This window comes from Phoxinus phoxinus (genome assembly GCF_949152265.1).
Source record: "Phoxinus phoxinus genome assembly, chromosome: 14".
NCBI lineage: Eukaryota > Metazoa > Chordata > Actinopteri > Cypriniformes > Leuciscidae > Phoxinus > Phoxinus phoxinus.
The window spans coordinates 32,742,671-32,755,931 of NC_136889.1; the positions used below are offsets into that span (position 1 = coordinate 32,742,671).

The 13,261-nt window shown below is 39.9% G+C and overlaps 1 protein-coding gene across 1 annotated transcript in view; it reads right to left on the bottom strand.

Moving 5' to 3' along the window:
- lrrc1 (leucine rich repeat containing 1) overlaps positions 1 to 13,261 on the bottom strand; it is a 111,146-nt gene that overhangs the window by 45,596 nt on the left and 52,289 nt on the right. Inside the window, exons 10-12 of the mRNA XM_079634694.1 lie at positions 12,815 to 12,898; positions 5,973 to 6,088; positions 3,095 to 3,267 (exon numbers count right to left, since the gene is read on the bottom strand). Of these exons, the coding sequence (XP_079490820.1) occupies positions 3,095 to 3,267; positions 5,973 to 6,088; positions 12,815 to 12,898 (373 nt within the window). The remainder of the gene's footprint in view (positions 1 to 3,094; positions 3,268 to 5,972; positions 6,089 to 12,814; positions 12,899 to 13,261) is intronic.

The window sequence follows — 13,261 nt, forward strand, 5'->3', positions numbered from 1 at the left end:
CGAGCTTCAGTGGCAGTGGATAAGATATGAGATATGAGATATGCATATAAGATATGATGTGGGAGAGTCTGAGGTCGAGCTCAGAGGAGATAAGCTCTTTAATCGTCCAATCCGCTGCAGTGTGGAGAAGGAGAGGCAGAGATATCAAGACCTGCTCACCACACACACACACACACACACACGCACACGTGTGCACACACACACACACACACACACACACACACACACACACACACACACACGCACACACACACGCAGGCGGGTCGAGCCCCAGATAAACCCCACAGGATCTGCGCTAGATGAAAGCAAAACATTACACCCAAAAACCTCGGATTATTCTTGCAGATAAACTGCAGATCACGACAATCTATCCATGCCTGGAAAGTGTTGTAGTGTGTAGTGTTGTAGTTTGTAGTGTTGTAGTGTGTAGCGTAGTAGTGTGTAGAGTAGTAGTGTGTAGTGTTGTAGTGTTGTAGTGTGTAGTGTTGTAGTGTTGTAGTGTGTAGTGTTGTAGTGTGTAGTGTTGTAGTGTGTAGTGTTGTAGTGTTGTAGTGTGTAGTGTTGTAGTGTTGTAGTGTGTAGTGTTGTAGTGTGCAGTGTTGTAGTGTGTAGTTTGTAGTGTGTAGTGTTGTAGCGTTGTAGTGTTGTAGTGTTGTAGTGTGTAGTGTTGTAGTGTGTAGTGTTGTAGTGTGTAGCGTTGTAGTGTGTAGCGTTGTAGTGTGTAGTGTTGTAGTGTGTAGCGTTGTAGTGTGTAGCGTTGTAGTGTGTAGTGTTGTAGTGTGTAGCGTAGTAGTGTGTAGTGTAGTAGTGTGTAGTGTTGTAGTGTTGTAGTGTGTAGTTTGTAGTGTTGTAGTGTGTAGCGTAGTAGTGTGTAGTGTTGTAGCGTTGTAGTGTGTAGTGTTGTAGTGTGTAGTGTTGTAGTGTGTAGTATTGTAGTGTGTAGCTTTGAGGTATTTGTAGTAGTGTGTAGTGTTGTAGTGTGTAGTATTGTAGTGTGTAGCTTTGAGGTATTTGTAGTAGTGTGTAGTGTTGTAGTGTGTAGTATTGTAGTGTGTAGCTTTGAGGTATTTGTAGTAGTGTTGTAGTGTGTAGTATTGTAGTGTGTAGCTTTGAGGTATTTGTAGTAGTGTGTAGTGTTGTAGTGTGTAGTATTGTAGTGTGTAGCTTTGAGGTATTTGTAGTAGTGTGTAGTGTTGTACTGTTGGCTGGAATGGAAACATTCTTTAACATTTCCCTCCCTGAAGTCCACGTCTTTTAGTAAAAGCATATTAAACAAGGCGTTAATATTAAGTGACTGACATTTTAGACAGTATTGCCTGTTTTTGCTCTATTTCGCCAACGAAAACGGTTCCAAACAAACAAAAGCACAGGACTGTTTTGCATCTGTGAGCGCCACACAGCGGTGTTTCATTACTGAATGAACGAATCGGTTGAATGAATGATTCAATGATTCACTCGTTAAGACAGTCAAATGCTTCGTTCCAGAAAGAATTAGCCGTTTGAATGAATCGGTTGAATCTCAATGACTCTCTCATGAACAGTGACTTGCTACCTACTGGCAGTTAGAATTTTTAAAATAATTTCATAATATCTATATTCAAAATTTTATGTTTAAAACATAAAAACATTATTTCTGCATTTGTAACGGCAGGTTAAACGCACTCATGTCCCTCTGAGCTGCATTAAACAGTCTGTGTAAAAGCATCTAAATGTCACTTCAAAGATTTTGTTGATACTGATTTAATTTGATTGGTAACAGCCCTATTGTGTCTTATTCTAATAGAATTTGATTTAATGTAAGAATTTTACAAACAAAAAAAATTATGCATGCATTTAATTAGGTTAAAAATGGCTTTATAAAAGGTAAAAATCATTTTAATCTTATTGGAAAAGATCATTTCTGTCACTGATGCGAACAGACCCCCATATAGCATATGAAGAATATCAAAAACTTTAGGAGTCTCAGTTTTTGGCGCAGGATACCTAAAACTTTAGGCGAAGTCCTAAGCCTGCCAAAGTACCAACACAATAAACACACTCCGCAAAATTTCGTCTAATTATCGTTATCAATAAAATCCCAGAAATATTGAAATATCATTTTTCAATATTGCACACGCCTATAACGTATTCATTTTGAAAGTAACTCTACAAGCATATGAAACTCTTTCGTGCCTAAAAAACAAGGAAAATATCTATAAATAAAAGATCTACCATTCTTAAAGCAAACTTATCCTACACATAGCATTTTACATTTTGTGCCAATGTTAACTCTACGGAACTTTTTTCGGCCTATTTATCGCCAGCCGGACGAACATCGTACACCCGATCGCTTATAAAAGTCATAGCACAGCTCTCCTCAATAAACCGGTCGGTTTGACACCTCATTCATGGGTCTATGACAAACGGTGCGGGAGGAGTAGCGTGCCGAAATTTAAGTATAAGCGATAACAATAGTGATGCCTTGCCTTTGGCAAGCACCACTAATAATTAATGTACCAGAGATTGGTTTGGTTTTACAGCAGCTCTAGAATAAAGTTATTGTCCAGCTAAAGTTAGTTTTGATTGATTCACTTCCGTTGTAAAGGTCATTAGTTATTAACTTAAGGGCCGCTAACACGACATCGTTCTAACAGAAAACCCTTAACGCGATCTGGCCGCCTATCCTCAGAACAGTGTTTGGTGCGCGAGAACGCAGACATTGAAATAGGTTTCAAGGTGCTCGCGTTGAATCATTTTGAAAAGCGTTATCATCTCTGCATGAACTTCAAAAACGCGAATCTGTGAAAACGCAGACGGCGTGGACATGCGTATTACGTGTTTAGTCTATAGGTTTGCGCATTTGAATATATATGTTAGATAGATATATATGTCTGGCCTTCAAAATTCATAATACAGAATTTTTTGTCACTTCTGCATAGCCATGTGAACTGGAATCATTTTGATAACGTTTATCTGTACAGAGGTAAAGGGAAGGAAGTCTTCACAGGGAGACACTAGTGGACACTTCAGGACTTGCACTTCAAGTGACGATTTCTGCACATTATTCCATGAAAAGTATCAGTGTTTTGCACACCTATCAGAGATGTGTCTGTACCTTTGTTTTCCGACTCGCATGGCTGTTGAGGCAAGAGCACGCAGGTCAGGACCTTCTCTCCAGACTCGGGGTCCACATCCGTCTGGAAGGTGAGCAGGGGTTTCGACTGGTTCTCCGACAGCCAGAGCGCTTTGAGCCGGAGAGTCGTGAGCGTCAAGGGCAGGTAGAGCAGCCTTCACACACACACACACACACACACACACAGACAGAGAATATCATTCACAAGACACGCTTCTGCTTTCTCTAATGCTGAAAACTCTCAAAACTCACACCAAAACTGGGAGACGCCACCAAGGCCATTCAATGATACAGTAACGGTCAACACGCAATATTGTTAAATACCAGACTAAAATCTAGTTAAAAAATGTAAACTTTATTAAAATCTCTATTTTTGTTGGGGGGTAAAAAGAGACAAAATATTGTTTGTTTTGGTAAACGCTGAACTAAACTGTGAGCTTTTTTTCCATGATATAAAGATGAGACGACACCAAGGTCATTCAATGATAAGTGTGACTATCAACATGCAATATTGTTAAATACCAGACTAAAAATGTAGTTAAAAAATTAAAACTTTTCAAATAACATCTCTATTTTTCTTGAAAAAAAAAGAGACAAAATATTGTTTGTTTTTGTAAACTCTGACCAAAACTGTGAGCTTTTTCCAAGACTAAGACAAAACGACACTAAGGTCATTAAAATGATAACCGTGACTATCAACGTATTGTTAAATACCAGACTAAAGCCGCGTTTCCACCGAAATTACCCGGAACAATTTGTCCCAGGAACTGTTTTCCCCCCAGGCCTGTTGCTGTCTGCGTTTCCACCGCGGTCTAAAGTACCGGGAAGATGAATTAATTAACGAGGCATTTATAAAGATTTAGATTAGGAGATTAGGCCTAAAATGTAGCAAAAAAATTAAAACTACCAAAATCTCGATTTTTGTAAAAAAAAAAAAAAAAAAAAAAAAAAAAAAAAAAGAGACAAAATATTGTTTGTTTTTGTAAACTCAGACCTAAACTGTGAACTTTTTTTCCAAGACTAAGATAAAACGACACCAAGGTCATAACATGATAACTGTGACTATATCAATATGCAATATTGTTAAATACCAGATGTATTTAAAATGTAGTTAAAAAAAATAAAAACTTTACCAAAATCTCTATTTTTGTCGAAAAAAGAGACCAAAACGTTGTTTGTTTTTGTTATTGTCATGTTTGTGGTTGCCAGGTGTCAAGAGTTGAAATCCCCCAATCAGAGCTTTTCAGTTAAAAGGACACATCTTCTGTTTACTTGATCATGATGATGACACTAAAAAAAACATGTGCCGTAAGCGATTTGCATTTGAGATTTTCTGCTTAAATATAAATGCCATTGAGTCAGTCGGTGTTCGGTCACGAGCCGCTTGCACCGTTTACTGCGACTAAATCTGCCATCAAACTGTAATAAATACAAACATGATCTCGACTATAGTGTTTGCGACGCTCTGACACACACTCGTTTATGATGAGGGGAAAAAAGCCTGATTGCAACTACTTGTGATGATTTTGTTCTCTTGAACACATGGGATGCAAACACTGCTTTATTCGCAAATGTTTTTTGCGATATTCCAAGTTAAATTCGCAACTTTGTGTGTAAACTAGCTACTAATGACTGAATTTTCATTTTTGGATGAAGTATATCTTTAACATATATAATATACCCCTGTGTCTATAATTATGTTTAGCATTTATCCCAGTCCAACTGACTTCCGTTGTGAATACATGACCATAAGTTATATGAATTTTGGTCACACTTTATATTAAGTGGCTGTAAGTACTATGTTCTTACATTGGAAAATAAGTATAATGTACTTATTGTGTTCAAGTTGTATTGTAAAACACTTTTGCTGCTATGAGGTGTGATACGGGTACGGTTAGGGACAGATGTGGTGTTATGTTTAGGGGTTTAAAGGGTTAGTTCACCCAAAAATGAAACTTCATGTTCTTCTGTGTGTTCCTCTGAGTGAGTTCACGTAGTGTAACAGCGCAGCGCTTCTGGGTTGTACGTCAGAACGGAGGCTCACTATTGGCCGACGCTGGTCATGTGTGTGATGCTGGCCAATAGTAAGCCTCCGTTCTGACGTACAACCCAGAAGCGCTGAACAACAGCGACCCAGAACAACAAGAGTTCAATAAAGTCACAAAAGGTATTCTGGTCGCTTGATAAATTTAAGGTTGAGCCGCTGTAGTCACTCGGACTATTTTAAACATTGTCTTTACTAACTTTCTGGGCCGGCAAGTTTCAATTACAACAGAAGCCTCTGGAGGAGTGAGACACTCTCAGATTTAATCACTAATATCTTCATTAGTGTCCCGAAGATGAAGGAAAGTCTGACGGGGAACAACATGAGGGAGAGTCATTACTGACAGAGTTTACAGTTCTGGGTGAACTATCCCTTTAAGGGTTGAAGGGTGGGTTAAGGTGTAAGGGAAGGGTAAACCGTGTAATAAATAAATTAATTACCGCTGTAATGACATGCGGGTATTTTTAAAAGACAAGTACAATGTAACTTATGTACACAATAAGGCCATTGCATCAAATTATTAATTTGAATGTAAGTACATAGTACTTAAAGCCACTTGATATTAAGTGGGACCTGAATTTTCTATCATAATCGATTGCATCCACAGATGTATTAAAACCATATATATATTAAACCAGAATCTCTTCTTCTCCCCTTAAAATGAGCTCTGGAGTCCGTAAGATCTGAGCCTCATATAAATGTATAACACACATCCGCGTCAGAGGAACTCATTGACGCCTCCAGTCTTCATCAAGCCCACTGATGAGACGAGTGTGCGTGTGTGTGTGTGTGTGTGTGTGTGTGTGTGTGACGAACCTGTTTCCCGAGACGTCGAGCACGTGCAGATCCGCGGCCTGCGAGAGCTCAGGAGGGATTCGTGTCAGCCGGTTCTCTCTCACACACAGGACATTCAGACTACAACAGCCACCGATCTGAGACACAGCAGAAAACAACATGAGCAAAGGCCCTGGAGACCCCTGATAAACCCTGTCACGAGAGAGCACAGCATTATACCAACATCAGCAGGAACATGACTGAGAAGACAGACAGTAGAGAACCCAATAACATGAACACAGTAAGGCCTTGTCCACACTAACATGTCTTCGTTTGAAATCTTTTTCTCTCCATTTTGGCCTTCTCTCCAAAGTGGATAATTTTGAAAACAGCGTTTTCACGTTGTAGTGTGGACTGTGAAACCGGAGGTAGGCTATAACAATGACATAAGTAATACTTCCATACCTGTCAACGCTCCCGTTTTCCCCGGGAGTCTCCCGTATTTCACACCCATCTCCCGCCCCCCTCCCGTTTTGTCCTTTCTCCCGTGAAACTCCCGTAATTTGTGTTCCCAAACGTCGTTATATGAATAATCACATCAATATATTATTGCAAGGTTGCCCAGTTGCCAGATCTTGTATGAAACCGTCCTATTTGCGCAATCAACACCTCATACACATTTCAACCCATTTGTGAGCTACAACTCTGTAGCGCTGTTGACGTGCGCAGATCGACGTTGGAAATTGAATAAAGCGATCACTGGTAGAAATGGGAGGAGAAGACTCCGTGGTAAATATTTCACGTAATTAATGCAGCATCCATTTTTTCTGTCATCCTTTGGCTGGCGTTACATTATATGATGCGCTTTTATTCTTTCAAATGCTTTTAAACCATTCACGCAAAGACAAATTGAGCGCCAGAATCGAGTTTTCTTTCGGCTTGAAGTTGACCGAACTAACACGCAATTCTGCAAAAATGTCCGTTTTGTCGAGTATCCTCATAAAAGCAGACTGGGCACTCTTAAATTAGTTAAATAGTTTTAATTGAACAAAGAAGAGTTGTGAGAGAATGAGGTGCGTGTGAGATCCGCGTATCTTAAAGGGACAGTAGCCAAATAAAGCTTTCTGTCAGTAAAGTTAATCAAAGAACAAAGGGAACAGAGAAAAACACTCACTGCTCTTGACTAAAGAACATTTGTAACTTTAATAAGGATTAATCTATGTATAATTTAACATTTATGCAGTGCAAACTGTTTGATAACTTTATTAAATTTCTGTATATTTACTACCTTTTAGACAAATATTTAAAATATACTGTCTTTGTTGTTTCTACATTAATTTGGAGTAATCACAGAAATTTTTATTTTTAACCAAGCCACACACTCCCCCTCCCCCTCCCCCTCCAGATCTCCCATATTTTAGTACCCAAATGTTAACAGGTATGAATACTTCACACACTCTTCATATCACAGTCCTGCAAAGATGACAGAAAATTTACTTGCATGAGAGTAAGCGATTTCAAACCGTGTTTTTGAGACTTGAGTCTTTGGTTCACTGCATTTTTAAGGAGAAAATACTCAGCAATGCTGTTGACTTATGAATTTACACATGGTTTGTCTTAAAGCAGATTAAAAACACCACATAGACACATAAACTACATTAAAAGCTTGATTTTCACCACAGATGATCTTTAACAATAGCTGGAATTAACATTTTACTTTAGAGGCATAACAACTAATGAAATGGTATTAAACTGATCCCAGGTAACAAAATCACTTTATATTTTAACTGCACGATTAATCATATTTTAATTCATATCACAATCACGATTCCTGCTTCTCTCGATTAAGCAATCATCTGCAAAAATGTCCAGCTAGTTATGAGCTCAAATAAACCTTGTGTAATGAGTTGACCATCTCTTGATTCGTGCAATAATTCTGAAGAAATGAAAAAAGAAATTTCCAAATGAGAACAATAGCGATTAATAATCTGATATAGCTTGAAGATTAAATAATATGACAAGATGACATTTTGCTGGCTTTTGTGCCTGAACCGTTGTGTGAGGTCAGAGAGGTCACAGCTGAGCAAACGTTCTCAGAGAACAAGCTGCCTCATTCATACAAAGCCATTGTTTAAACAAGACAATAACATTCCTTAAATCTCATTCAGATTCCACCATGAAAAACCCTTTCAGAATAAGAAATGAGGTTTTCTCAAGAGCATACGACACTTGAGGACCGTTGAAGAAGACACTAGAGGCAGAACAGTAACACAAAGAGCCGTGTTTGTCCATCCCGAGACATGCCACAATAACACACAGTACTACAGTTTGTACAAGCAGCCAAAGTCATGTGACTGGAGTCATGTGACAGGTGATGGCATGTTGCCACAGGACAGTATGCTAATAACACTGACTGACCTGAGGTGTGGTGTCACTGAACTGGATTAGGCCCTGAAACTGGATTTGCTGGTTAGGAAGTGTAAGGATTACCTGTCATTAGACCAATGAAAGCAGCAGGGTCACTATCGGATGAGTCGACATGCAGACCAAAGCACTCGTGACACACACGCTCACACCAGAGGGAGATTTACTGAAGTCAACACACGCTTGTGCTATTTCTCCAAGCAAGAGGCAAAACAAAGAGTTGAGAGAGTCTTAAAGAGGCCATATTATGCTATTTTATTTAAAGCTTTTTATTTTGTTTTTCGCACACACACACACACACACACACACACACACACACACACACACACACACACTATACTTCGAGGACTCACTCCCACTCCCTAAACTCAATTTAGAGGACTCACTCCCACTCCCTAAACTCAATTTAGAGGACTCACTCCCACTCCCTAAACTCAATTTAGAGGACTCACTCCCACTCCCTAAACTCAACTTACAGGACTCACTCCCACTCCCTAAACTCAATTTAGAGGACTCACTCCCAATACCTAAACTCAATTTAGAGGACTCACTCCCAGTCCCTAAACTCAACTTGGAGGACTCACTCCCACTCCCTAAACTCAACTTACAGGACTCACTCCCACTCCCTAAACTCAATTTAGAGGACTCACTCCCAATACCTAAACTCAATTTAGAGGACTTACTCCCACTTCCTAAACTCAATTTAGAGGACTCACTCCCAATACCTAAACTCAATTTAGAGGACTTACTCCCACTCCTTAAACTCAATTTAGAGGACTCACTCCCAATACCTAAACTCAACTTAGAGGACTCACTCCCACTCCCTAAACTCAATTTAGAGGACTTACTCCCACTCCCTAAACTCAATTTAGAGGACTCACTCCCACTCCCTAAACTCAATTTAGAGGACTCACTCCCACTCCTTAAACTCAATTTAGAGGACTTACTCCCACTCCCTAAACTCAATTTAGAGGACTCACTCCCACTCCCTAAACTCAATTTAGAGGACTCACTCCCACTCCCTAAACTCAATTTAGAGGACTCACTCCCACTCCCTAAACTCAATTTAGAGGACTCTCTCACTCCCTAAACTCAACTTGGAGAACTAACTCCCACTCCCTAAACTCAATTTAGAGGACTCACTCCCACTCCCTAAACTCAATTTAGAGGACTCTCTCACTCCCTAAACTCAACTTGGAGGACTCGCACCCACTCCCTAAACTCAACTTGGAGGACTAACTCCCACTCCCTAAACTCAACTTTGAGGACTCTCTCACTCCCTAAACTCAACTTTGAGGACTCACTCCCACTCCCTAAACTCAACTTGGAGGACTAACTCCCACTCCCTAAACTCAACTTTGAGGACTCACTCCCACTCCATAAACTCAATTTAGAGGACTCTCTCACTCCCTAAACTCAACTTGGAGGACTCACTCCCACTCCATAAACTCAATTTAGAGGACTCACTCCCACTCCATAAACTCAATTTAGAGGACTCACTCCCACTCCCTAAACTCAACTTGGAGGACTCACTCCCACTCCATAAACTCAATTTAGAGGACTCACTCCCACTCCCTAAACTCAACTTGGAGGACTCACTCCCACTCCATAAACTCAATTTAGAGGACTCACTCCCACTCCCTAAACTCAACTTAGAGGACTCACTCCCACTCCCTAGACTTGGTACCGAAGTCGGTACTTTTTGACAACCCTACCAAGAACTGTAAGAACTCATCTAGCGGGAGGGAAAAGGCTGATTGTGATTCTACACTGAAAGTTTCTGTCACCATCACCAAGACAAATTCCTTATGCGTGTAAGAATACTTTGCAATGAATCTAATTGTAGATTACATGCAAACTCACGGTTATGGTGAGGGGCGGGACATTTCCCAAACAGGCTTGAAGCGCTTGACCAATCACAACACACTGCTCCAGCCGACCAATCAGAGCACAATGTGCTTTTCAGAAGGAGGGGCTTCATAGAGACAGGAACTAAACAGAGCGTTACTGCCAGACTAGGAAGAGAGGAGCTGCAACAATGGAGAATATGAGGGAAATAATCAACCTGTCATAGTAGAGCCCAGAAACAACATCAAGACTTTGAAAAGGGCAGAATATGGCCTCTAATAATAAACCACCACAAAACTATTAACTAATGAAATATTACAGCACTGTGACATCACAGACAATCAAAATGCACCTAATTTCTTATCGCAGTTGTATGGTCTAACCTTAAAGATTTCAGTTCATTCATGTATAACTAACAAAAAGAGCCTTGTTCAAGTCACAAAAAATTCAGGTCAAGACCCTGGAAAACATCAAGGCCTTGTTTTAGTCATAACCAACAATGTCCTTCAGTGAAGGTAGCCATTAAAAAGAAACACACTGACATTTTAACCCAACGTAGGAGTACTTCAGCATTTCAGTTCAAAAATATCTGCAGGACGATTTTGAGCCGACACAAAAGACAAACTCTTATTCCACACTTAAAAAAGTCTTGTTATAAAAGTAATTAGCAAAACAGTATGCAATAAAAACATAACTTCCATTATTGATACTGTTAAACATATTTGGTGAACATGCTTGCAAAGTGAAGTCTAAATGTATAGTGTATGAGTAAACAAGCTGCAGCAAGACAAACTAGTTCCAAGTATATCAGAGCAGTTAGTAAGAATTTGCTGTAGGCAAACTGAGTGAACACAGTTTCACCAACAGAGGCACAGAGAAGTGTGACAGATGTTTTATAAAATAGTTTGTTATGCTGCCATCAAGTCCCTGTTTAAGTTGGGAGATCGTAATTAGGGTGTGATGAGCATTAAAGGGATGGTTCGGAGTAATTTCAACCTAGGGTCTTTTGCACCATGACCTCGAGCCAAACACCCCCCAGGAGCTTTTTTCCCTTGGTCGAACATTATTAAAGTTCGAGCTTATTTAGAGATATCAGCTGAATGGCTTAGTGCAGGCGCTAATGGATCCAAGGTTGTATCTGGTAAATTACCGCACTAATAATGGCAGGAATAGTGCCAAACTTCTACAGTAGTACAAATAGGTTCTGTACTCATAGAACGAGGCATTGGAAAATTTGTAAGTACATCAGGAGTTTATTTAAATAACACTTGCCTGATGGCTTATGCTACCGCTAACCTGGACGTCGAGATCACTTCCGTTATTTAGGAAAAGGCCGTAAAAGTCCTGGCAGAAAGCGATGCATAAGGATGTAGTGTAACGACGCCCAGTTCCAGGAATGCACTTTTTTGGTTGATAGTACCAGTTTGCAACAATTATTAATTCACCTTTGGCAAAGCCCCGCCCCCCTTAGTTACGGTTGCTACCTCCGACAACTTCATCTGGGCTCTGGTTTGGTATCAACATGGCTTATGCTGTGACGGCTCTTCCTGATGACATTTTATCAAACTTTTATAAAGCAGCAAATAAAGTGTCCGATAGAAGTAGGCAAAAGCAGCTGCAGTGTGTGTTCGAAGGCTATATTCAAGACATACCGGCGAAACACAAGCAACAACAAGATCCAAATAGAGGCAAAAGCATAACGGTCACAGTCAAAAAATGGACCACCGCATATCCTAATGGAGACGGAGGCTGGGACTCACAATATCAAGGAGCAACACTGTTCATGCAAAGCTGGGTAGGTCTCTATTCACTTCTATAATCGTTATTATTTACAAAGCAAACGGACTACGCGAGTATAAAGTTGTATTTATTAGCAGCGTGTGCTAGCGTATCAACAATTAGGGTAGAGAACCGAAATCATAACCTAAACCAGCATAAAACTGTGTAACTAGTGTAACTTCACAGTAAGGTTAAAAGCTAAATGTATCTTAGAGCAAAAGTGTGTTGTTGATCTTGAGGGGTTTCGCTGACTGAGGACGTCCACACAGTTTAATCCAAAGACGACACTTGTCAGTATTTAACTTCGGTTTTGGGAAGGGGGAAAAACGGACACCCCCCTCCAACCTCTCTGGGAAACACGTATCTGTGTTACAAATGCCCCGGGCACAACGTTTAACCATATTTTTAATAAAACGACGACGTAATAGCCTGCCGAGACCAAAAATATGAGCCGCCTGTGTTAAAGTCAATGGAGCGCTGTGAAAAAGTGTCGGACCCTCTGTGGGAGCTCGTTATTGGCTGCGCTGTGATTGGTCAATCTACATTCTAGGGCGTGGCTTAGCCAAAGGCGAATTAACACCAAGTTGTCAACACTTTGAAAAAAAAAATGAAAAAAATTGGATATACCATAAAACTTTTTCAGCAACACCGGGTGATCGCGCAAGACTTTTACAGGCTTTTCCCAAATCATGGAAGTGACCTCGACATCCGGGTTAGCGGTAGCATAAGCCATCAGGCAAGTGTGAAAAAGATTTACATTAGGTGTGTAGTTTATCATTCTCGTGCTGCCACAGAGAATGATGGGAAAAGCCGCATTGACTGGGATGGCATACCTCTTTCGGTAAAGACGTTAGTCGATTCCTATCACAGTTGAAGTTGGACAGTTTCTTTAGTTTTCCAATACTTCTTGGCAAATTCTGAAAGACAATAAAAACACAGACATTTCGAAATTACTTTACATCTACTGTCAGGGGAACATGCCTACACTGCCAAACATGCTTTTCTTACTTAGTATTTTTTGTCTTGTTTCCAGTCCAAATATCAAAAAATTCTTACATCAAGATGCATTTACCAGATTGCTAAAATACCATAAGATTATATGTCTTGTTTTCTGGGTAAATAAATTAAAATTAAGCGAGTTGTTGCTTAAAAAAAGAAAATGATCTGCCAAGAAAAATCTTAATTCAAACAGAAACAAGATTATGTTTCAAACCCCATTGGCAGATAATTGTGCTTGTTTTAAGCAAAAAGTCCCCCAGAAAACAAGACATATTATCTTA